General features: G+C 36.6%; 2 protein-coding genes across 6 annotated transcripts in view; one reads left to right on the top strand and one right to left on the bottom strand.

Moving 5' to 3' along the window:
- Positions 1–25541, top strand: part of atoh7 (atonal bHLH transcription factor 7) — a 50342-nt gene that overhangs the window by 7845 nt on the left and 16956 nt on the right. For 2 of the 5 annotated variants that reach the window (XR_001478435.2, XM_015347525.2), the window contains exons 2-3: positions 12185–12246; positions 13748–13838. The gene's annotated coding sequence lies outside the window, so the exon portion shown is untranslated. Of the gene's footprint in view, positions 1–11396; positions 11751–12184; positions 12247–13747; positions 13839–22801; positions 23274–25541 lie in introns of those variants that run through there. The other 3 variants (XR_011189447.1, XR_001478436.2, XM_015347526.2) reach the window with 3 other exon arrangements.
- Positions 1851–18394, bottom strand: pkd2l1 (polycystic kidney disease 2-like 1). The gene is made up of 15 exons (XM_015347522.2): positions 17926–18394; positions 16289–16402; positions 13767–13894; positions 10972–11225; positions 10293–10517; positions 9874–10102; positions 9415–9585; positions 8938–9119; positions 7511–7631; positions 7319–7417; positions 6992–7113; positions 6701–6818; positions 6159–6295; positions 5322–5469; positions 1851–4931 (listed from the first exon to the last, which is right to left on the bottom strand). The coding sequence occupies exons 1-15, from the start codon at positions 18224–18226 to the stop codon at positions 4743–4745; spliced, it is 2538 nt and encodes an 845-aa protein (XP_015203008.2). The 5' UTR covers positions 18227–18394; the 3' UTR covers positions 1851–4742.

Here is a 25541-nt window from a genome sequence, read left to right as displayed (position 1 = left end):
CCACAGAGCCACTGCACCACCCAGGGTGGAAGAATGTGGGAGAATGGGAGGGAGAGGAAAGATGGAGAATGTGGAGCAAAAACAAGTTAGTTCTTGATCTTGTTAGTTATGAAGTTGAAGACCACTTTCTATCTGGTAAGAATTTGTTGTAGACAGTCCCTATTTCCAAAAAGCAAAAACTGAGAGTGCATTGTAAGCTATTTAATGCAGTAGGACAGTTGTTAGCTAGCCACATTGATTGAGATCAAGAAAGGTAGTTGCTTCCTTAAATGTTTGCACTATAATAATGAACTCCATGATTCATCACAAACCATCTCCATGCTCTGAGGATTAGACTTAAGTTTACATTATATTCATGGGGTTCTCTCTTGTCCCAATTTTTGGTGGTAGTACAGGGCTGCCTGGGGGACACAAGCCGACAGGTTGACGGGAACAGCCCGATACAGGCTGACAGGTTGACGGGAACAGGTCTGCCCGGGATAAAGGAAAACAGCTGCACAACTGCACTGGTGCTGATAGGAGAAGCGGTCTTTGGTGGTCGTGCGAGAAAACGTTGAGCATGTAGCTGAATGACAAGATAAGCAGAGTATGTCAAAGTCAACATTGGTCCAGCGGTGAATCAACCCTTAACAGAGGTGATTTATTGAGATAGATTGGCTACCTGATTAAAAGGCAGCTGCCCGGACAAACCAGAGGCCCAGTCTTGTCCACGCAGGGTTGGCTGGAAGGTGAGTGCTTGTGAGAACGCTGTAGTTCCCCATGGCAACCGCACGTTCGAGCCACTCCCAGCCTGGGCATGACACCTGCTATGTCATGCATGAGGAGCTGTTATGAATGATTCTTCTGAAAATGTACTGTACATGCTTACAATTTGGAATAGCTGTGTAATATGTATATTACGGTGCTGTGCAGAGAACACATTCACCCAATCTGATTCGTTTTGTCTGTCAAGTTCTTGCGCTCGCTTACATAACACTGTTTATTCAAGTGAGATAGAAAGGCAAAAAAAAACTAAAACCCTAAAATTTGTGTATTCTGATAGAATGAAAAGTCTTAGTTATTCATTGGTATGAAGTAATGCTGGAAAAAGCTTAATCTATAATATGAACTTTTTTGCATTCTTTAAAACCTTTTAAACTCTGCATACGGTATAACTGAGGCCTGAAAAATTGCAGAATATTATTTTAAAAAGTTAACCCCTTTCCTACTGTATGTCTTACTGTGGAAGTTAGATGGTATGTCAGTCAAAAATTGATCAAGGTAATCTTATGCAGAAAAGTCCCTTATTGTGTCATTCATAGATATAAGCTATTTATTAAGACTAAGGGTAAAAAAACTTAATTACATTGTGCTCATATTTTAACATTCCTGTCCATGACCACTGTAATTTTCTTGGACATATAGTAATGTCCAAACCCACGTGAAGGCTGTGAGTCAAATGAGGATACACAAGAGGAAACTGGTTGCTGTAGAAAGATATCCATGCACTTCATGGAATGTTTTTGCTCAAATGCTTGTTGGACACTGATTAAGTGTTCAAACTGGTTTTAATTCTTCTGCATACTTCAATGTTGGGTGTCCTGTATGCATGATTTAATATACTATATTTGTCTAGCTTTGAAAATGAATCGCATACGTTTTTAGTCAGCTTACAAGTAAAGCAAGAAGCAAGCTGTTATCGCCCTTAATTGGTGATCATTAATTCAGTCGAGCAATATCTTGTGTTATTTTTTTCTTCATGATACACCTTAACATAGTAGGCAATAAGAGAGTGGACATACATTTGTCTATAAAGAACAAATCCTAAAACGTAAATTTTACGACATTTATTTAAATAAAATAAATTGACCATTTTCATAGAAGACACACATTACAGAAGATTTCTGAAAAAGTTTACAATACATTTTAGCACAATAAAACTACAGGATTTAATTGATTATATGATGGTAGGCATTAACGGACGCATTCAACAACGTGTTCCCGAATAGACACATAATTCACAACAGAATGTTGCATAAAAGAATATGAAGATACTGTATACACCTGTCCCACTATCCCTTTTTAAACACTGCTGTTGCTTGCCATTTTGTGTGGACTAGTCTGCAGTCTAGTTGTAACCTCTTTATGCATTCAAAATGCAAGCATTGAAAATGTTTGTTTATTTAAAGACCTCAATCTGTACATTTTTTTACGGCTACTGTGATCTTGATTATTTAATGATCACTTCTCAAAATGGTCTGGTTTGCAGCCTTTTAGCACCAAACCATTACACTGTGAGAGACCTGTCCTGGAAGGGTAGAGAACAGTGGCGCTATATCCAGGGTGAAACTCCAGTCCATTACAGGGCACACACAGCATAACCAGCATTTACTTGGAAGGAAGGGGTAAACCTGGTCACTGCCACAGTGGAGTAACTATTTAAATCATTCAGAACAGTTTGCAAATGTGTTGAAGAAGAGACTTATCAAAGGTGAAGCTTGGCCACCTTCCAGCTGGCACTTCTACAACAAGGAGACGCACAAGTTTTTCCATGGCTTTTTCCCCTCCCTGTGTTGATGTCTCCCTGTTTGCCTTAGCAAAGTACTCTGAACAAGAGAAATAATCAGCAAGCTCATTCTATTTTCCTAAAAAAAACATTCAGTTATTCTTCTCTTCTAGGAACATTGCAATGTTTTGGTGACCTGGTTTTTGCTGGTCAGTGATTTGTGTGCAACAGCATTGTCATTTCACAATCTGATCATCTCAGATCTTCCAAGCAAAGCCATGCTGTGCCTGGTCAATGGTGGGTGACCTCTAAAGAGAACAAAGTTGCTGCTACAGGGGTGTTAAGTGGACCAGCAAATGATGACGTTTTTCCTCTGGATCAAATTGACCAGACTGGTGTCCCCCCATGGTGACCAGGGACATTCGGGGTGGGAGTTCTACTACTTGGTCATCACATGCACTTGTCAGTCGAGAAGGGGTGTTTTAACCGTGGTGTCCTGGCTTAATCCCAGTGCCTCAGGGGTTGCACAATCTGGCCTCTGTAAAATGCTCCCTTAACTCAGTCCATGAAGTGGTATCTGACTTTTCCTGCTGATCTAGTGTAGTGGGGCTGTTGACACACTGTGACTGCCGTGTTTCACCCAGTTAGGTGCCACACTTCAGATGAAAGGTGAAGCACTTTGAGATCCTTTTGGAGGCTTATTTAAGTAAAAAAGAGCAAAGAAAGTTAGCTAGGGCTGATAAAGATTAAAAACTTTCCTGAAATGTTAAAAGGGATAGTGTGATATTTAAAAAAAATACATGCAACATTTTTTTTATCCAGTGTTTGTAACTAATCACACATGAACATTAATGGACGGTGTTGTATATCTAAGAAGACCTCAGAAGTGTATTTTTGCTGTGGCATCTTCGAAGGGAAGTTTGTCATTTCACAAAACAATGGTATCTACATTTGTTTCTACATCAGTATTCCACTGGTGACAAAACAGCTTGTGATAAATTACACAGATGTTGCATGATATACATATATTACTCTTAGAAAATATTTAGCTAAAAATATAACACAATGTATATGTGTATTGTATAATGTATTTTTTGCCATCATTGGGTATAAATCGTAATCTTTAGTAGTATAATGCTGCTCATGTTCAGTCCTCTGCATCATATACTGTATGTAATTTACATCCAAACTAGAGCACTACATAAAAAGTCTAAAAGCTTTCAATGGAAATGGAAATGTCTCTGGAAGGGAGCAATCCCTGTGAGTATAGGCAATATAAAAAATAGTTACTTTAACACAATACCTAAGCACATATGACACTTTTGTCTGCTAAAGATATAGTTTAACATGGAAAAATCGGAGTAAAGAGGAGAAAGAAGAATAAAGTGCAGTAAAGCTCAATGAAAACTGAGCAACAGGCTCCTTGTTTCCTCTAGCAAATACCTGCTTAAGTAGCTGAAGAGTTTTTGACACTGAAACTACTGTATTTGCTTCCTTTGAGAGCAATTATTACTCCACTAACCACAAGCTTGATAAAAAGCACGTGATCTGTCAGCTAGACTCTACCACATTTGTATTAGATAGAAGTCAACATTGAAAAGAGTGTAGATAAGTTTAAATGCATCTCTCCCACTAGTGCTTCATAACATGGTGAAACACAGAAGAGCTTGGTATTTTCAGACTCTACTTCAAGGTACAAGGCTGAGCAGAAAAGTGGGAATAAATCAAATGGGGATTTTTTGTTTGTGAATATTTGTGTAATTTATAGTGATCACAAACTTGATGAACTTTACAAGTAACAGAGAATGTAGGACAATACGTTTCCAATTACTAAACCAGGTGGCATCACAGTTATGAAAATATTTAAATAAGAATCATTAAACGAATCACAAACAACCTAAATGATTTATTTAATTTAGAGTAATTTAATAATTTGATTATTTCTCTTTCATAAAAGCCTCAAAGTATGTAAGCTTTGGGGAATTCATGTCTGCTCTTTCTTGAAGCAAATAAAAATAGTTTTAGATTTAAGAACAAAACAAACCATAACGCAGATAATTTAGGCATTTGTCTCAATGTATTTCATATTACTAAAATCATTGTTTTTTTCATTTATTTCTACTTTTACCTTCCATTTTCACTTAGCAAGGTCCTTCCTAAATGTCTGTTCTTAGATTAAGAATTCGTCTCTTAGATTTTATACATGTGATACTGAAAGTTAAACTTGGCCTTTGAAATGATTTTAGCTGCTTTAAAGTTATGAATGGTTGCTGGTTTTCATTGGTGGTAGTGCAGAGTCTAAAGTTCCAGGCCACCCTATTCTGGGATAAAGGTTACTCTTTGTTTCATGTGTTGTCCCGCCCAAAGCCTTCCCCTGTGATGCTGCCGTGGCCCAGGTGTTTATCTGATCGTTTACCAAGCCATCCAGATTTCTGGCCATCTCAACCTAGAGAAACACACCAAAGTCAAGAGAAATGCCCTCTTACAGCAAAGGTCAATGAAGGCTATCTGAGTGAAACGACACCATGGATTTTTTCCTGTGTTTGGCATCCTAGTAAAAGATTGGATAAATTAGTTTTTAGTCTGTCTGTGCCTTTTTTTAATTTAACAATCTGAATGTTCAACAGATTTGCTTAAAAACAGCTTTCTAATGAACTCGACAGTGGTAAACTAATTATTAATTAATATGAATTGATTGTTTCATGCACAGATTTTAAAACGCAACTAAACATGCTCTTAACCCTTTCTGGGTATAAATCCGTGAAAGTTTGTTTTAGAGAAATTTTGCAGCGAAAAATGAGTCTAAAGCATCTGGAGGTATGGAAAAACAACTCACTTCACTTATATTCTCTAGTGGTGTTCCCGTGACATCTTTCCGTTTCATTCTGGTTCTGTCCAGATTTTCGAGTTTCACCGTGATAGCATCGATCTTGGACACGATGCTCCCAACAGAATGTTCCAGCTGCAGAACCCGGCGTAACAGCCTTTGAAAAAACAAATTTGAAGATCAGTTTCTAAGTGGACACCGTGCCTTCGTCTGCGTAAAAGTGACAGAATGTACTTTGCGCTGGATTTCTCAAATTGTTCTTATTTATGTTCTGAGGAATGGCTGGCCAATTGTGTTCCATGTGATCCAGTGATGAACATCAATTGCACAATTTGTTTATCTTCTAGTTTCCCTCGCTCCCTCACACCTGAAGAAGGCTCCAAAGCTGAAACATTGTGCTTCTTTTCTTTTCCTTCCAGTTTGGAATAAACTTTTAGCCGTTCCTTTGCAGCCTACGCATGCTGACGAAGCTCCCTACTCAAGCTTCATCAATTACACAAGATTGCTAGGTGGAAAGTTATAGAACAAAGCTTAAAAAATGATTTAAAAAATCATCCCTATTGTATATTCATAAAGTAAAACTTTTAAAATAGTTGTTCAAACAGTTTAGTTACCATTAGCCTTAATTTGCCTATTTCTTCCATTTCTGTGTACTATATCCCAAAACCTGTAATTTTGTCAATGCTAAGCAGATCTGAAATATTTCATGATATATTTCACTTGTGAGATATTTGACATCTGCTGCCCTTGCTTATTCTTCTGAGGACTTTCACTGAGCTACGACAGACACTTCTTAATACATCACATACCAGTGCAGCTCTAGAAAGCCGTTTTTTTAATACCTACATCTGAAACTCATCATGGGACACTCCAGCAGCTTTATTAATATTGCTGTTCTTCACATCAACAATGTCTGCAGACTGGTGCAGTGTATTATTGCCATAATTTCTTCCCAGGTGTTCTATTTCTGCATTGAGAGCAACCTGCAAAAAAACAGCTTAAAAATCAACATTTTAACACAAACTGTCTAGCAGTACATTGTTATTTCATTTATAATGTAACCAACAGTGTAAGAGTTGCAGCAGACCCTTAATGCGTGACTTAGTCACCCTTTACATAACAATAGCTATATTGTCAATTTCTATTAATGATATAGTCAATTTTTCTCTGATTTAGGAAAGTTAAATATGATGTATATAGAAACAGACAGAGTTGAGCTAAAATAATAACTACAAAAAATCCATCATCAAATAGCGGCTGTTCTATATGGGATGTCAAGACAGCTTGACTAGTTCTTGTAAACGTTGTTTTTTGTGGTTGTTCCATCGCCATCTGGTGCTGAAATAAAAAAGCTACAGGAGTCAGATGACTCTCCCTCTCTACAGTACCCGCTTTTCCTCCAGCTCTCGTTTCATCCTGTTCTGCTCTTCCTCATCCAGTATTTGGTTTCCGTCATGATCAAATTTTGTAAAGGCGGCAGTGATCTCTTGATCGGCATGCCCCATCCTAAGGGGAAAAGGTTTGTACGCAGGGGGGTTAGACACTGATTGGCTCTTCCTGTAGCTAATTGCTGTACAAGGTCATTTTTGCACTTTTAAAGTGTCAGTGGTTGCAGAGTACAATAGGTGTATAGATTGTATGTATTTTCATTTAAAGAAAGTTTCATAGCAGTGTCTTACTCTTTCAGGCTGTTTCTAAAGTCCTCAAATACCAGTTCCTTGGATCCAGATTGTAAAGCCTTCTGCACATCAGAGATTTTTTCTTTTTTTAGTTTCAGCTTCATCAAAGTTCTCACATAACCCTGCAAACAATATTTTAAGCAATGAGTCTTCAAAACAGTGGTACATTCACACGGCATCCTGGCCAAAGGACAAATGTTTCAGAAAGACTTAGAAACTTTCTAAGTGATTATAAACTTTGATGTATTTCTTATTTATATACAACTGTGATTCCAACAAATATATTACATCAAAATATTATATATAAGTACTACAGATTTTTTTTACCTGTTTTAAAAAGTCAGTTAACTGAAGCTCATCTTTCTGCTTTGACAGTTCTTCTTTGACTTCCGAGTATGTGTCATTGATTATAGCCAGAAACATATTCTAGAAAACAGATTTATCAGCATTACAACACAGAAGAAAAGTTTGGCCTTGTCCAAATGTTACAATGAAGGTATAAAATAGAAAATGACTTACAAGCAGGACAAAGAAGACGAAGAATACGTAAGTGACAAAATAAATTGGACCCAGGATCCGGTTGGCTTGATCAATTGCATCGTAATCAAAGTCTCCAAGAATTATTCTGAACTGGGTAAAACTAGGGAGGGGTACAGAACAATGCTAATAAATGACTTTACAACTCAACATGTAACTAGTCAAATCATGAGAGGAATCCATTCATCACATTATTAATGGAGTTTCTAACAGTCATTTGAGAGGACAGTTAGAACCTAACCTTGTCACTTTCTGCTTTCCTATGTGCATATATACATCTCGCCTTATGGGCTTCTCTTTGTGCATTTCTCTCCCTACCACCTTATCTACACCCTTGCAGCAGCTCCCTGGCCCATTCCTTGCAAAAGTGAGGGGGCGTTTTCTAAACAAACTACAGCTGTACCTCTGTTTGCAAATGTTCTTTTTTATAACAAATTGGTACTATGAAGCATGTGAATTGTTATTGGATTGGGTTTGCCCAAATGTTACCCACATTCTGAATAACGAAAGCCAAATTCAAAAAAGCGATATGAAGAAATATTTCCAATCCTCCGTCAAATGTAAAGAGTGAAGAGGAAAGCGTTATTGACTCGTTTCATATTTAGTGTACGAATCACCTTCCTCTAACTCAGTATGAGTTAGAGCTAGCACAGAGCCTAAGTGGCAGGAGAGGGGTGATAGAGTTCAGTGTGTCTTGCTTCTTGTGTTGTTCACTTTTGTGTGCGCTCTTACTTTTCGTAAGAATATTTGTGGTTTAGACATTATCATGAACTCTAAAAGTGTTAAGAAAATGAAAATTGTGAGCATGTGTGTAATTACACAAAAAGCAAATGAAGTGGTCACTGTACAGTACTGTACTGAGGTATGATTAAAGATGTCTTACTAAGTAAGCAGTGTTTTTTATTACTAAAAACACAAATTACAGTATGAATGTTAGTCATTATTGCTTCTTTTGTCATTTTTTGGTGAAAAAAGTAAAGTCGGGGTGACATTTTTGGGGTTCAGAACGGATTTTAATTTTCCCCCATAAGAAATAATGGAAATTAAGTGGTGGTAATTAAGATGGAGCCATGCTACTGTAGTGGCAGTCTGTTACAGCAGTTCAGTTGGTGTTCTGCAATTTCCCTCATGGGATCAATAAAGTATCTATCTAAATAGTTTTTTTCTTTTTATGAATTTTGGCAATAAGAAATTATTTCTAAAAAACGAATTTTGTTTGTAAAAAGAGGTACGGGTGCACTGAAATGGTATTTACAAAGGTAAACTAAGATTCAAAGTTGATTAAATAAAATATATACAGTACCATATACTGTGGCAAGAAATAAGTAGAAGGGCATAACTGATCACTGGTGCTAACTTAAAAATAAGTTTTTGTAAATCACAAAAATGTAATTTTTGTCAATTCTTACATGCACTTGACAAAGGTGCTGAAAGTTTGGACCTCGGTTCCGAAAAGCAGGTAGCCCAGCTGCGCATAGGCAAAGAAGACAATGAAGAACATGATGGCAAAACCCAGGATGTCCTTGGCACAGCGAGCCAGTGTGGAGGAGAGCTGGGTCATTGTTTTATTGAAACTGATGTATTTGAATATCTGAAGGAGAGGAAATCTGTGTTCAGAGTTTCAGTTACACAATCTCTGGAGTATACTCTGCAAGAGTAAAAACTAGATAAAATTGAAAAAACGTGATCATAAAATCGTTTGAAAATTCCCTTTTCCATTAGATTAAACTGATTCAGTCTTTTAAGCTCTATTATAACTCTTACAAATTTGAAAATGGGTTTTTCCCAATTTTAGCCAAAGCTTCTGTACCTTATATTGATTCTTTCAACCTTTATGATTCTAGCTCCACATAGAAATGTAAAAGTACTGGAACTATTAAACGTACCTTAATCCAGGCAAAGAACAGATTAACAGCATTCATGTTGTTGTATTGGGTTTGCCAAAATGCTAAAAATTCAAAGTCTGCATAAATATCAGGCTGTTCCAGAAGTTTCCCCAGTAACGAGTTCACTTTAATGGTCCGAAAAGCATTGAATATGATTGCTATGATAGCAAGCTGTGAAAGAAATATTACTGTCAGTACACAGTTAAATGAATGAAACAAGATCAAAAACTACTTAAAAACTTGATAAACCACATAAACAACTTTTAAAGTAAACAAAGCTAGGAGCTGTATACAGTAGATGTTTAATCTGGTTCAGTGCTGTAGAAGTAGTATTGCTCACAGGCTCTATTGTTGTTACACACACTGCACCACACACACTGTATCTCCAACCAGAATCGCACTCCTGTTTCCCTGATATCTTTCATATTTAGTAAATGTTCAAAGTAGGTAAGTTCTTACCAGTATAACCACCACATCAAGAATGTTCCAGATACTGGTAAAATAGGACAGCTTATGGATCCGCAATTCCAGTATCTCCTCCACCACATAGTAGAAGATGAACACACAGAAGACAATTTCACAACCAGCGATGAAGTAGTCCCAGTTATTGATGTATCGAATGAGCTTAACTGTCCGAATCTGGTACGATGGTATTGCTCCCCCAGTGGCAGGGAATTCAACCAACAGGCTTGAGACAAAAAAAAGACATTGTTTCTAAAGGAGAAGGGAGATTAATGACTGAAACAATGAACTTTAACTTTTGTCAAAAGCTGTTATTTTTCAATCCTACAGTCATTTTAGAATTTATCATTAGTAATACCACAAAAAATATAAGAGGAATTGAAGAGGTCTTAGGCTCCTTTTGGTTTTCCCCTTACCTGATGACACTGAACAGGTTGATGTTAGCATTGTAAGCTGAGAAGTCAACAAAGACTGCCCTTGTGCCCCGGTCTAACCACAAGTTATTCTTGAGCGTCATCAAGATGTCTGCACTCTCATCCCTGGTCATCTTGAGATCCTGATAGTACCCTCCTCCAGTGTAGGTGGCCAGTAATCCCCATTGCGAAGATCCATTCATTTGATCTTCTGTATGGTACTGCCAGCTAATGTAGGGGCAAAAAGACCAATTTGCCACTTTGAGCAAATTACTGGACTATGATGGGTATGTTGACTATTGCACAGCACTTAGCGACAGAATTGTGGATGTAGCAAATCTTTGTGAAATTTTCGGTCACACCAGAAACATTATTATTGATAGGCCAGGGTTAATGATTTTACAAACTATTTCAACAGCTGACATGTGCAAAAGGTTTAGAACTGGGACAGACACCTTTTGAATTAACTACCAGCAGAATGACCAACAAAAGATGCAGTTAACTGGGAAAGACAAAGAAAAGAGAACTATGTTTTTCTTATTTAAAAGTCTGGCTTTTTTCCAGACATGTGAACTGTAACAGAAACAGCGACGTATCTGGTGTTCTAATGGGCGGCCGGCCACCTCTGTTTACATTCGGTGGTGAAGATTATTTCTTCTACCCCGATGGAGCTGGTACTCACGCTGTTCCATTAATAAGACCAAACGCAACAGTATCTTCTTTTTGTGGATCGTAGACATCGTAACAGCCCAAGATGTCCGCCCGGAAGTCCCGGTGCACCTTGCAGGAATTGTTCTGCACCTTGATCTGCCTCACTCGAGGGACCCCGAGCAGCATGTTCTCATAGTAGATGAAGGAGTGAGGACCATTGCTTAACGACTGATTGTTGTACCACTTGCTCCAGTAAAGGCCGTCCAGCAAAGGGCCCTGGGCAAACTGTACGGAAAGAGCAGAATGCAGGAAAGAGGCATTTAGCAAAAAGCATTCATGTAAAGGAAATCATTAAAGCTGAAAGTTACTTTTGTAAGGGATTATTTTTAAAATTAAAAAAAAACGGGGAAATTGCTCTTAAGCAGTAACGTATGTTTTACTTTCGAAAGTACTTACACTCACTACTGACTGTAACGGACATTGATTTTCAAATAGTTTTTCTAAATTATTCCCACTGTCTTCTTCTATTTTTTTTAAAGAGGTAGTCCCTTAAACACGTTACTGTAAATCATTGCTTTTTAGAAGCAGCTTTCCTCAGCCGAGTTGATTACCCCTTAATCAGATGTCAACTTTCACAAACAAAAATGTGGCCACTAGGTGGTGCTGTTATTCTAATAAAAAGGCAATATGCTTATGTTTTTTCAGTCTTGCTAGTATCAATAGAAAAAGTGAATTTGAAAAAAAAATGGCTGCTCTATTTCTGCATTCAGGCTACATGTGTGGAATAAAATCATTTATTGTTCACTGTAGGTGAGGACACATTTTTATATATTTTTGGTGTTTTGGGGTAAAAACATACAAAGTGTTTGTTCTGTTCCTTATGATTTAAGTGTTTATCATGTATTTTCTTGGACATGATAAGGTAACATATTTGACACCTACCAGGTGTTATTTGTGTACAAAGATAGATAAAAAAATGATAAAACTATCGTGCTAGTACTGGGACCTCTTTTTTTCCAAGAAACTTTCCTTCTTTTTAGCATCTGTGTGACTGTGTCAATTGGTAATTGACCACTCTTTAAAAATGTTTCCATGGTGACTGAATTATCAGCTGCTGTAGAGTACTCCCAGACCATTCTGGAGTTAAGCATTTCAAATAAAAAGCACGCCGAAAGATTATTTTAGACAAACACCTTGTCTTTGTCTGATTGTGACACCTGATCTCATGTTGTTTCTTTTTGTAGAAATAAACTGAATCCCTTAATGAAAGAAGCTTGTGCTTTTGTATTCAGATGGTTAAACAGGGGTAGGTTTCACTTTTCTATTAAACATTCAAATTCATTATGTGTTCTGAGTTAAACATAAAACATATGTATATACTTTATTTAGTTTCTTCACCTATGTGTATGTATTGTAAATAAATAAGTAGATGCACTCAATGCAACTCTTAAAATGAGTAGTAAAAACAATTACTATCTTTAAAAGATGCAAGAGCTTTATTTGCTTAGAAACACCTAATTGCAGAAAAATAATACCAATTTTAAAAAGTATCTTTTCTTCTTCAGTTCCAACAACAGCAATAAACTAAAACCCGTTTAGTAAAAGTACTCAAAGTCCCTACCATTTTCAGTAGAGCATGGAAAATTTCACTTTTAAATACTACAGAGCAAAATATGTCTGACAGAGATATACTCATAACTTTTCTGAAAAACTAAATGGGAACTCTTTATCTTATCAATGAAACCTAATGACACTTGCAGTGATTCTGAAAGAATTATGTGAAACCTTGAAACGTATTGTTGCTTTATTGCTAGAAAATAAACTAAAATATGTAAAAATAAACAGCATGGTGGTAAATGTTATGAATATATCCCTTAGTGGAATCCATAATTTTACCATTATTACTTAATACATTATTTTCACTTTAGATCTAAAGATCACTTTATTAGCCATATACAATTTCTTGTTTTAGGAATTTGTCTTTTCACATACCCCAGCTTTCTCTCCATGAGACACACAGACAGGGAGAGAATCTTGGGGTCAGAGCACAGGGTCAGCCATTGTACAGTGCCCCTGAAGCAGTTGGGGTTAAGGGCCTTGCTCAGGGGCCCAACAGAGTAGGATTCCTCTGCCAGCCGTGGGATTTGAACCGGCAACCTTCCAGCCACAGGTGCAGATCCTTAGCCACAGAGCCACCGCTCCTCCCTTTTATATTTAGAAGAATATATATAATATATATAATATTTATATAGTTCATAACCATAGCCTGGAAGCAGGAAAATACCTAATTCCACTCTGCCAGTTAATGGCTCTAAGCTATAATATACTATAGTTCTCTAGATCACTGGTTCTCAGCCCTGCTGCTAGAGGAACACAGTCTGTTCAGTTTTTTGATTCAGATGAGTTGTTTATATATAAGCCTAAACAAGGAAATCAATCAATTAAGTTATTAATCATCAGATTTTAAGAGCTCAGCTGGAGTGAAAACTAACAGATACGGTGTTCCTCCAGGACCACAGTTGGGAACCACTGCTCTAGACCACATTTTCCCAGCATTCCTCACATTAATGCCCTCCTCCATCCCCAATCTACTACCAGTGCAGCAGCTACTTGATTTCTTAGTCTGGTTTTGGTTTCCACATCATATGGCCAGGCAGCTGTCCAACAAACACAGTGGGTTAAGGGCAAAATATTAGAACTCCTTCTACAGTCGAGTTATTGGAGTATATCTGTATCTTCTAAATAATTTTAAAACTTGTACAGTACTATATACCATATGTTCACCACTATTGTTTCATTGTTTCCAGGTCATACCAAGATACTTACTGACCAGAAGTCTGCCATATCACCAATGGATTGAAAAGTAACTCCATTATCACTGGGTGTGTTCACAAACAGGTCTGTCATCACTGTAGTGTAATAGTAGGCACTTGAACTGGTCATCCCATATGTCACTAGAATGAAAACATGCAGTTAAGTTAGGAATAACGTACCTTCAAACCAGTTCATATTTTCATAGCTTAGCTTTTTTCTGATGAAAACTTATCACTAACCCCTTTAAGAGTGACACAAATTGTTTTTTTCCCTTTTTTGTATCGAAATATTAACATCACAAAATTCTGTTCTTCGCCATTCTTTTACCACAGCAAATATAATTACAAGATACAAAATGAGGTGATGTTTACGACACTCCAGTCCCACACTGTAATAAAATTTATATTTTGTAATACTTAGACCTCTGTCGATATGTTAGGTTGCATCTGACTGCATTCAAGTAAATAGTTACTTAAAATGATCAAGAAAAGAGATACAGCTTTTCATATATACAGTATATGACACACAGTTCTGCAGCTGTGTAAGTACAAATCAGGGTGGCACAGTGATGCAGTGGTCAGAATTTTTGCATCACAGCGCTGGGGCCCTTAGTTCAATTCCAGACCTGGGGTGTTACTGTATCTGTGTGGAGTTTGTATGTTCTCCCCATGTTTGCGTGGATTTGCTCTGAGTCCCGTGTCCACCCAAAGCCCAAAAACCTACTGGAAGGTTAATGGGCTTCTGGGAAAATTGTCCCTAGGTGTGAATAGGTGTATTTCTGTGTGTCTCTCCTGCAATGGACTGGCAGTCTGTTCAGGATATACCCTGCCTTGTGCCCATTGCTTGCTGGGATAGGCTCCAGTTTCCCCTGTGACCCTGCATTGATGAAATGGTTAGAAAATGGATGGATGAAAAAGCACAAATCACTGCATTTATAAGGCTGTTGTTTGAACAGAATATATTGTTTGACATTACAACATAATTATCAATTAAATTGAAATGGGGAATTCATCTTTGTTTTAAAAAGTAAACAATGGTAAATATCAAAATTTCTAAAGATTTTCTAAAGAATTTGTTTCAAAGATGACAGTAATAGTTTTTAATATGTCTCTCAACTTGGACACGTACAACAAGGCGTATCAGCTTTGACTCAGCTGCACAAAGATATTGTTCCCTCCTCCAAATGTAACAAATGCCAGTGTTTTTCAAGGAATGACATCATTCTGTGAATGTCTTTCAGAGATAGCAGCCTGTCATAAAACAAGTTCTCCGATTATTCCTGCTGATTGGTTCAGCAGCAAGTACAAAGCTCTTTGCAAATGGTGTTGTCAAATAAATCCATAAATCTATTCTGAAAAAAGAAAGAAAAGGCAATATGAGCCAACTGTGGTCTTATCAGCACGAAGCACCAGCGGCTCCATTCCCTTTGACAGGACCTGGTATTCAGTCTGCCAGGGCTCTGCCAAACAATGATCTCCTAAATTCAGGGCTGTCAGGGTGGAGGAGGTGCAACGTGACACTAGCGCTGCTTGTAAAAAAGAAGCAAATCAACAGATGACAATGACTAGGACAAAATGGTCACAAAACAACAGTGGTGTGCAAAGAGACTTTCCATTCATCTGTGGGACAGGCAGAACAAATATGTCATCTGAGACTCTATAATATAGGCTCTGTAACAGCAGCCTCAAGTGGCCCGCTATACAGTTTCAAAATGTAATGTGGCCCTTGGGCCAAAAAAGTTTGCCCACCCCTGGTCGTTCTGCAACCAGTGGACTGAATTTAGAAGTTTGCTCTGACTTGATTGATCTTTGCTGCTAGAGAAAGACATGAATACCCTTTAAGTGCTTGAAAACAGTTTCACACTTTTACAAAGTTCTACTTAATAATATTGAGATACATCACCTTAATTTGCAATGCACACTTAATTAGAAAAACAAATGCCTTAGTCACCAGTGCTGATGAAGAGTACAGTGTTTAGGCAGTCAAAGATAAAGTAACTTTTTCCATTTCATCAGTGTGTTAATCATAAGCCCACCAGCTATCTAGCTTTTTAATGTTTTACAAGGCAGGGGCTTATTCACTTAAGTTGTTATAGAACCCATGATGGGAAAGTGACGTTCTTGGTGATCCACCAGAGTAGATACCATGCAGATCTAGAGATGTAGATTCTAGATCTACGTCAAGAGATGTACTACTGCAGAGCAGCACTAAAACATTCTACAGAGAATCCAATCCTACACATATTTCATCTCTCATCATGGCAATAAGATATCTGAAGTGTGTGTTTGTTGGTTTTCTAATGTGAAGTCATGTCCAATTGGGTTTCCCCCAACTGCCTGAAACATTTGAATATTAGAAGTGCACTCTCCTGCACAACAAAATAAACTTTTTGTAATATTTTTGGAATTATTTGAAAAGTACGGTTTACAGCTCACTCATTTGTATACATTGCAAGCTTTTCACAAGTCAACAGGCTGCACTCCTCATTTCCAGGTTTCACATGGACTGTTCTGTCCATGGACTGTGTTACCTACGCAGACAGATATCGATGAGAAACAGAATGTACACCAGCAGCTCCCTCAGGGTGGTCCTGAGATACAGCTCCTGGTTCTCTGAGGTGTTCTCTGTCAGGGTTGTGCCCCATAGGCCTGAGCAAAGATAAAACAATGAAGGAGGTTAAGAAATAACAAACAAATACTTGTGAAATGATATTGTTTGGTATAACAATTATCGTACACCTAGAATTTTTCATTAAAATTATGTTATCATTGATCGTCATCAACCGTTCTTTAAATTTGAGACTATAACCAAATATATTGTAATGCGTTACAATATGAACATCTAAGTGTGACCATCCAGGTGGATGCTGCACATTGGTGGTGGTGGAGGGGAGTCCCCATTACCTGTAAAGTGCTTTGAGTGGAGTGTCCAGAAAAGCGCTATTTAAGTGTAAGCAATTATTATTATTATTATTATTATTATTATTATTATTATTATTATTATTATTATTATTATCCAGGAAAATGTTATTTGTTCTTACTGAGAAAAACTGCTTTATCGAGACATTCTACTTCTGGAATAATGGTTTATTGACACCTCATCTAGATAGCTAGGACTTTATTTTCAAGAGCTTTAATTTTGTAATTTGAACCTTTATCTGCATGTAAAACTAATTATTTTACTAATAATAAACGTTTTTTCACTTAGGTAAGTAAGCAAATAAATATTTTTTTCTTCATACACCTTAGGAAATCTGAAGAATCCCTATTACAGAATTGTTATTACATAATGTTGGGAAAGTATTATTGGTTAGACCTTTGACCATGACACTCAAACTTATGCATGTCAAACATTTTTGGTATACAGTAGATAAATGTAATAAAATGTGCTTAGTGAAAGCTATACTGTTTTATAAGACAATTTTAGTTACCCTTTTAAAGTTGTTGCTTTAGGCATTGATTAGTTATAATATTTAACAGTGACGTTATTAGAGAATATGGTTAAAAATTAGTACTCTAAAATCTGACATTTCTTGTTGTTGTACCTAGAAAAAGTTACTACTGCTCAATCAATACTAAGAACCATGATTAAATAATGTGAAATAGCACCTTCTGAAGCACAGATAATTAGCATTTTACAGCAGAGATAATTAGCATTTTACAGAAAAAGTTAAACAGTTAATAATAAGATAGGAACCTGTTACTCAAACAATTTGTATTCTAGACACAGTGTTATGATTTTTTGGAAACAAGGGATTATGATATTGTTTTATAATTGTATCAGACTCAAGCAGTGGCATTCTTATTGAATTATTGTGTACTTTGTGATGGATTATTTGGGGGTGCAGGCTGTAAAGGAGAATAACAAATCACAAGGATCCTCCTGAGATTTCTAGCATAATCATGTATCGTAATGGATTTCATAATCGGGAAAGGTTTGCCTTCAGTATTTACTGAATCCTAGTCTTCACATACTGTACATACTTGAAGTTGCATGGAAGTCAGTTTTAAAGTTCGATGATTAATGGGTGCAGCACGTCAGTGGTGGAAGAAATGGGTCATCTCCTACAATAGTAAAGCACTTTGAGATCCTTTGGCATGGAAAGTAATATGTAAATGTAATTGATAGATTGCTTTTCCTACTATTATGAGCATTGACTGCTTTTTCTTACCTCGTATTCCTTTGGCAAGAAAGAAACAGCAACTGGGAGACTTCTTCTTTTCTCCAGAAGGTTCGAGAGCCCTGATGTCCGCACAGTAAGGAGAAGGAACATCCAGCTTGCTAATGTTTCCATAGGGATTCTCCAAAGTGGGCTTGGGGTTGTAGACAGTGCTGATGTTCAGTGGGGACATTGGAGGAGAGGCATTGTAAGCAGGGTTCACCCAGGCTCCTTTCTCCATGCCTTCCAGCTCGTGTTCCTCTTGAAGACTGAAATGGCTCTTCGCCCTGTTGTTCAAGCCTGAAGCAGACATATCTGCAATGGAAAGAATTATACCTCCGGAGCAGAGGACAGGAAAAATAATCTTTTCAGCCTCCACGTGTCAGAACACAGTTTAGCTTTAATTGGGAAAAAATATCGGCTAAGAAAAGCAGTATTAAAACTTCTTGTCATTCAAATCCAGTGTCTGGTGTGACCTGTCTACAACAGGTTAGTCAGAGAATGGTTTTCCTCCTGGGCTTTTAGCAGATTGTCTTTATATAGGCTGAGTGACATCAGAAGGATGAAAGGGAGGCACTGCTCTTTTTGAAGAGCACCATAAACCACACAACCATTTTTCTGTTTGCATTTCCCTTACAGACCCTTTGTAAGGCTTTGGAGTAGTGTCTGCAGTTGAAATCCCCACAGTTTGAGCACCATTCATGATCTTGCTGTTTCTGAGAAATCTGAAATTGCCATAATTTCATTTGAATTTGAGTGCATGTTATTTTGGAATTGTTTTACTCTCTACAAAGGTTTCAGAAAATAACTATACTTTATATTTTGTTTACTAGTAACAGTTATTCCAAAAGTTATGAAAGGCCATTTTTTCTGCATTAACTGCTGAAATTGTTTACCAAAGTCGGCTTTTCCCAGGAAATAGAAATATCCATTTAAATATTTACTCTATATGTAAATAGAAATGACATAGACTTTCCACATAATGATACATGGTTTCAAAAACAGAAATGAGACAAAACAGTGTGCAAAGTCGAAAAGTAAAAATTCTTTTACATTTTTTCAGAACCTAAGTGCACCACCAGAATATTTATTTGTTTTGATTTCTTTAAGTTTTCACCTCTCTGTAATGTAATGCAGTTGATAGAAGATTTTATTGAACAATGTAAAAAAAGCATAGAAGGGAATTTTCATAGTAAGCAAATATAAGATGTTATTCATTATGAAACTGAGAAATAAAAGAAATCTGGTGGTGATAATTTGCCTCAGTTAAATTGAAATCTTTTTTCTTTTTGTTTTTTTTTCCATTTTAAATTTTCCCACAATATTTGTCTTGAAGTACTAAATATTTAAGGATATACCCATCTAATTTCATTTTAATGTAATTGTTTTTTAGTTTTTGCAATTAAAAGGTTTGATAAATACATAGATACTGAATGACACTTTCTAAAATTAAAACGTTCAAACTATTATCATGCATCCATTTATAAAGTATTTGCATATTGTTATTAAACAATATGATGTTTTTTAACTATCATGCTTACTAATTATCAGCATAATTAATTAGTAGTTCTGGTGCTCACACCTGAAGAAGGCTCCACAGCGGAAACTTTGTGTTTTCTTTCATCTCTTTTCAGCATGGAATAAACCTATCACTTGTTCCATAATTAATTAGTTACTAATTACTGCATTAATTTAAAAATGGAATTTGCAGGACAATATTTTAAGAAAAAATTTATGAATTATTTTGTATTTTGTGAGATTTATACATGTTTAAACAATATCAGAAAAAATACCCAGATATTTTAAAAGCAATTCAAGATCAATCCCATATACTATATATTAATAAAGATCCTCGAGTTGATTTATTTAGACAAAACAAACGTGATTAAAAGCCTTAATTCTTAAAAAAACAGAGCTAGTGTAGGAATATTCATGGGTCTCAAAGAGTGGGAGCAACTTAAACAATCTTGTGAAGTGAAGATACAGGGCACTAAGCAAACTGATTTCATTTTACAAATCAAATGCTTTGGAGCCAGCCCACAGAGAACCATGAGAGGTAGCAATATATATATATATTTTGTTTTTTGAGATGCAGGAAGCCACTGACGACTAGATAATAAGAAAACTGAATTTTGTACCGATGAAAGTTTTGGCGGTAGATTTTAAATCAGATATACAGTATCTGAAATACTGACATTTTTTACAGAAATTTTTTGATGTCTTCAAGAATATTTTTATAGATAATTTAACTGCCACTTCAAAATGAAATTAACTTCATACTTCTGTATCTGCATTTACAGTATGTGTTTGAATTTCTGTATTTTCATTTCATGATTTTAAATTTATATAAAATTATCAGGTCTCAAGTTCTAAAGAGTTACTGTTTGTTGCATACTTATATACAGGATTGTATTTACCTAATCCGTTAAGCATGCTTGCGTTCTTTTGCAAAAATTGTGAATCCCCCCTCCCCCCCCCAAAAGAAACATTTTGAGAAATTAACATTTGGTTGCTATGCTAACAGAAAAAGCTGAAGACCTTAATAACTCCTTAATTAGGAGTGTGCCTCATTGTTCTAGTGCTTGGGATGTAAATCAGGATTCCCACATTCAGTACTGAGGCTTGCTACAGCACGTTTTCTGAAGTAATGAATTTAGTTGCATCTAATTGGAATGAACGTTTTGAGTACTGTTGATCATTTATTCATCCAATTATGTTCATGGTACAGTAGTATTGGTTCTTATTATAACAAGATTACTGTATTTTTGGCAACTGAAAATATGTGAGCTCAGAGCAAGAACTCTTGGTGTTCTTGACTCTCTATCTCTCCTTATGTATGTATATATAAAATTACACCCCTTCTTTGTTGTTCAGAATATCTGTGCAAAACATCTGCCCCTGTACCTGTGAAGAAATAGCAGGCAATGGTTCTGAAACTCGTTTGGCTATCTATTGCTGCTTTATCTACACAAAGCACTGGCTTCAGCACAATGGCCCAATGACGTACAGTTTGGACAAGGCCAACAATCAATGAAAACAACCTTGCCTTTATTTTGAGATGAATGCTCATGTTTGGTATGCCATTAAATTGTCTCTTCTAGGAGTTAGGAACCTGCAGCAACATGTTCACAAATAGCTCTTGCATATTTTGCAGCTCTTCCAAAACAGACAAAATAATATAAAATGTTCTAGTTATTGATCGAAACATGATCTACTTTTAAGTCCAGGTATTTTAAAAATGGTTTTGGAAAAGTATTTAGTGGAGATTGATTTTCGTTGAACATCAGTCATTGTCAATAACCTTCTGCCCTATTTAAAAAATAATGATTACAGCAATGGAAAAATATGAAACATATAGCTTTTAAAGTGTGTTTTGGAAGAACAGATCTGATGTAGATCGTCTAATAAAATGAAAAAGAGAATGGCTGTTGACAAAAAGAGTTTTTTTTTTCACTTTTCTACACAGCAAACAGTAACAGTTCATGCTTCATTGATTCTGAATGCAGATATTACATCCAGACACTGCACAAGAAAGAGAATTAAGTTGTACTCCTCAATTTTGAGAAGTAGCCAGTCTGACATGCATGCTTCCATTATTTAGTCTGAAGCTTGTGGTGCAAGAAAGGTTTTTGAGTTAGTAACATCTGTGTATTATACTAATCCCTACACAGTTCCATGAAAACAGCTATCCTATATGTATGTGTCATGTTGCAAAGGTATTGCCACGTTAAAATTGATTTGTTTCTTAAATCGTTCTGGCTAACAGAGCATTTTATGTTTCTAGCCAAAATAAATATATTTTGCATACATAACAGTGTACAACGAAGTTATATGTAAGCTATAGGTATCTTAGTTGAGGGAAAAAAGGTTATTAACTTTAGGAATCGTTAGATAACTTAGATAACTTTTGCCAGCATGTAGTTTTTATTGTCAAGCAACTGACTTAATAAAAACATAACAGCTTTTGTGTTTTTGTTTTAAAATGATGTCTTATCCAAGACGTTAGCAATGGGTCATAAGTTTACACTTTGTGTTTAATTGACGATGTGTGTTCTCAAATCTGAAACAACATTTAATATTTTTAGAGGAAATAGTTTTATGGGAGAAGAAATAAGACAATTGTCTGATATGGAAGCATGAAGGTTTTTAGTGTGCCAGACTGGTATTGATAGGGGTATGATAGAATCTTCAAAATCAGTCTTTAGATATCTAATACTTTCTACAACGTGCATACTGTATGTATCTGGGTTGCACTTTACGGCAAACAGGTTAGTATTTCAACATCTATGTAAAAAATGTGCATAACTAAAAAGTAAGTCACGAAAAGTGGTACAGCCCTCTGTAGAGCTGCTCAGTTTTGCTGGTGTTGACTTGCTCTGGCTTTCTTGCAGTTATCAGCAGCTCTGCTTGTCTTGCATATGGTTGCATGTTTAATTAGCAGGCCTTCTGTAAGTGTCTGTAATTAGCACTACGATGATTAATAAAAAAACCTTTAAAGTCCCATTTAGCTGGCAAAACTGCACAATAAGGTATAATTAATTCATCATTAATAAATCATAGCCTATTAACTAAGCTTTGGGGTTCTAAATTAATTAATTCCCAGCCACCTGAGCACAGGCAATTGTTCTGTTTCAAACTGACAACACATTGAAAGTGCACAAATAAATGTCAATACATAATTATGCTTATGTATAATTCTTATTTTTTATGCATTTTAAATTGGTTGTCTAAATGGTTTAGTAATGGTGTGTGGGTTCTGCATGCAAGCAAGCAAGCCAAAGGGTTTTGCAGTGAGACAGATTTTGTTTCTGTTATCACTAAAAATATTGGGTTTCAAAATTAGGTTACAAATGATTAGCAACAACGTCTCCCTTCCCCTCTATGACAGGCTTGTAGAAATGAAGAGCACGTTCAGCAATAGACTGATTCATCCACAGTGCGACAGGAAGCGCTACAGGAGGTCATTCTTGCCTTCTGCCATAAGACTGTACAACGCATCCACCTTGCGTCTGGGCAGAGGCAACATTGACGGTGACCTGTTTCTGGACTGAACAGTAAACTGATGCATCTGTTCTTTTTCTTTTCTTCTTTTAAGACTGTTTCTGTGCAATATATGCCAGGGACCTGTGCAATACATTTATATTTTTTTATTTATAGTCATATTGTGCAATACAACTTTTTTGTGTACTGTTCTGTTCTTTGTGTGTTCTGGACTGCGAGTAACTCTTCTACTGTTTGTATTGTATGTATTGTATTATTATTATTGTATCATTCGTTACACTGTGTCTGTGTTGTCTGTGTAAAGCTGCTGTTGCACTGCAATTTCCCTCATGGGATCAATAAAGTATCTATCTATTATAGTTACTTTTATGTAGAAGATTAGGCATTTTGGGAGAGAAATTCAGACTTCTTTAAGATTTAGTCATACAACAGTTTCTCCTGAATTTACACACTTCAGTTTCCATTTCAGAGCTGTTAATTACTTTCACTCTTGCTGTGTGATCACAAAAGGCACCAAAGCTAAAATTGTGAGTTTGACAAATCATATTGAGGTGCCTGTTTCCCTTCTAATGTTTTGATTAATTCTCTTACACACCTGTAGAAAAAGTTCTAGATTCAGATATACACGAACAATCTTCTTGATGAAATGTACATCTCTAAAACTGCTTTGTTTTAAGTATTTAACAGACAGCATCACCTAGTGGTAAAAACCATGCTGATCAATGTTTTCCCCATATTACAGAAATGTAAATCGTTTATGGCTAAAAAAAAGCACGGAGAAAGGAAGACTTTCCCTACAATTTCAGACAATTCATATAAAATTTGTAGCTTTCAGTTTAGTGGGCAGAAATTTGAGTACACACGTGAACAAAAATATGTCCCTTAGTTTCCAACATTACAACACGTTACAGTGGCTGGTATTGAAAATATCCATGTGTGTATGCCTCTGGGGTTTCTGGACATCTGCTGACGGGGACACTATACTGTAAACAGGCGCCGTCCTTTGGATGAGACGTAAAACCGAGGTCCTGACTCTCTGTGGTCATTAAAAATCCCAGGGCGTTTCTTGAAAAGAGTAGGGGTGCAACCCCGGCGTCCTGGCTAAATTTCCCATTGACCCTTAGCAATCATGGCCTCCTAATAATCCCCATCTATAAATTGGCTTCATTACTCTGCTCTCCTCCCCACTGATAGCTGATGTGTGGTGAGCGTTCTGGCATCACTATGGCTGCCATCGCATCAACCAGGTGGGGCTGCACATTGGTGGTGGAGGAGGGGAGTCCCCATTACCTGTAAAGCGCTTTGAGTAGAGTGTCCAGAAAAGCGCTATATAAGTGTAAGCAATTATTATTATCTGCTCAGGGAGACATTATATCTCTCTTTGCCTGAAAATGTTTAATGTACAAGTCCAACCACTGCCTCTGGGAGGCGCCGCAGTGCTGGGCATCTCTTCCTCGCGCCGATGGGGGACCACTTTGCGTAGGCAGTCGAAGGTAGTGTTCAGGCTCTGCATCCTCCTAACCTGGGCAATTGCTTACTTGTTTTCTCAGTCTTCTGTTGTTTTTCCGTGTTAAGCATCTACTATCCACTACTTGCAATCAGCACTTAAATCCATACAACCCAAGTGGTACATTTTACTATATGATCACTGGACAAGTAAGAAAAATTAAATCTAATAGTTTTAATATTCATTTGAATTTCAGAAATGGATTGGAAACTGGTAGATTGCAGTCTAGTACTGTATTTCAGTGATAATGACAGAAGATCAAAGTGGAAATATAAAATGCGCTTGGATGCCCAGCACTTTTGGAAACAGCAGTTCTGGGATGAGTAGAAGGAAGCCATGCTTTCCCAGCATTTAAAAAAATACCATCTGGACTAATGCTCTTTGCCTACAGGGGACACAAAAACCAGACAGGGGGTTCAGCATCCCAACAACAGCATAATCCTCTGAACCAGAAAACTGAGGTTTGCCCACTCCCCATATAACATATATTAAAGCAGAAATGGCTTGGCTTCCTGCTTCACCTCTCAGCTGAGTGCCCTATATATTTTTTTTTAAGTGATGAGTGGAACTCTCCAGTTTTTCTTCAGAAATACCAACTTTTATGATTTATAGCCAAACATTAAAAAAAACAAGCTCCTACAGCACCTCACAGGTATTAAGACGAAGAAATAATTCATTTTTAATAATGATCCATTTTAGGCCACCTTGAAAAAAATTAAAACATAGTGGTTCTAATGTTCTAATTTAATGATTTATTTATGTGACTGCAAAGTCAGTATTAATATTTAATTTATTCCCACCTCCACTGTAATTTTTTTCAGCTTATCGTTTGCTTAGAAAAGGCTAGCGGTTTCGATCACTAAAGAGTTGAATTTCTTAAATATATTTTTGCACACTTTCATGTGGTAAATACCACACTTTCCCATTGTTCAACAAATGAATAATGAGGCTGTGTAAAAGGGAGACAATGGGGTGTCACCCAACGTTAAAATATTCCATGTGACATGTACTATATTTAGACTCCGACTCCTGTGTCTAAGTTGTTGCTTTTCTTTGACATCCATGTTTAGACAGAATATTCTCATATCTTGAAAAATACAATTTTATATTTTGCTCATTT

This window comes from Lepisosteus oculatus, chromosome 4, assembly GCF_040954835.1.
Source record: "Lepisosteus oculatus isolate fLepOcu1 chromosome 4, fLepOcu1.hap2, whole genome shotgun sequence".
NCBI classification, from domain to species: Eukaryota; Metazoa; Chordata; class Actinopteri; order Semionotiformes; family Lepisosteidae; genus Lepisosteus; species Lepisosteus oculatus.
The sequence above is the reverse complement of the archived record's forward strand: the minus strand, read 5'-3'. Positions and strand labels throughout refer to the sequence as shown.

Coding starts and splice junctions, on each gene's coding strand:
- pkd2l1 (XM_015347522.2), bottom strand. CDS start 18,226: ATGTCTGCTTCAGGCTTGAACAACAGGGCGAAGAGCCATTTCAGTCTT. Junction 9,586..9,873: donor TTGATGTGGTGGTTATACTG/GTAAGAACTTAC, acceptor TTTCTTTCACAG/CTTGCTATCATAGCAATCAT. Junction 7,632..8,937: donor AGCACCTTTGTCAAGTGCAT/GTAAGAATTGAC, acceptor ACCCCTCCCTAG/TTTTACCCAGTTCAGAATAA.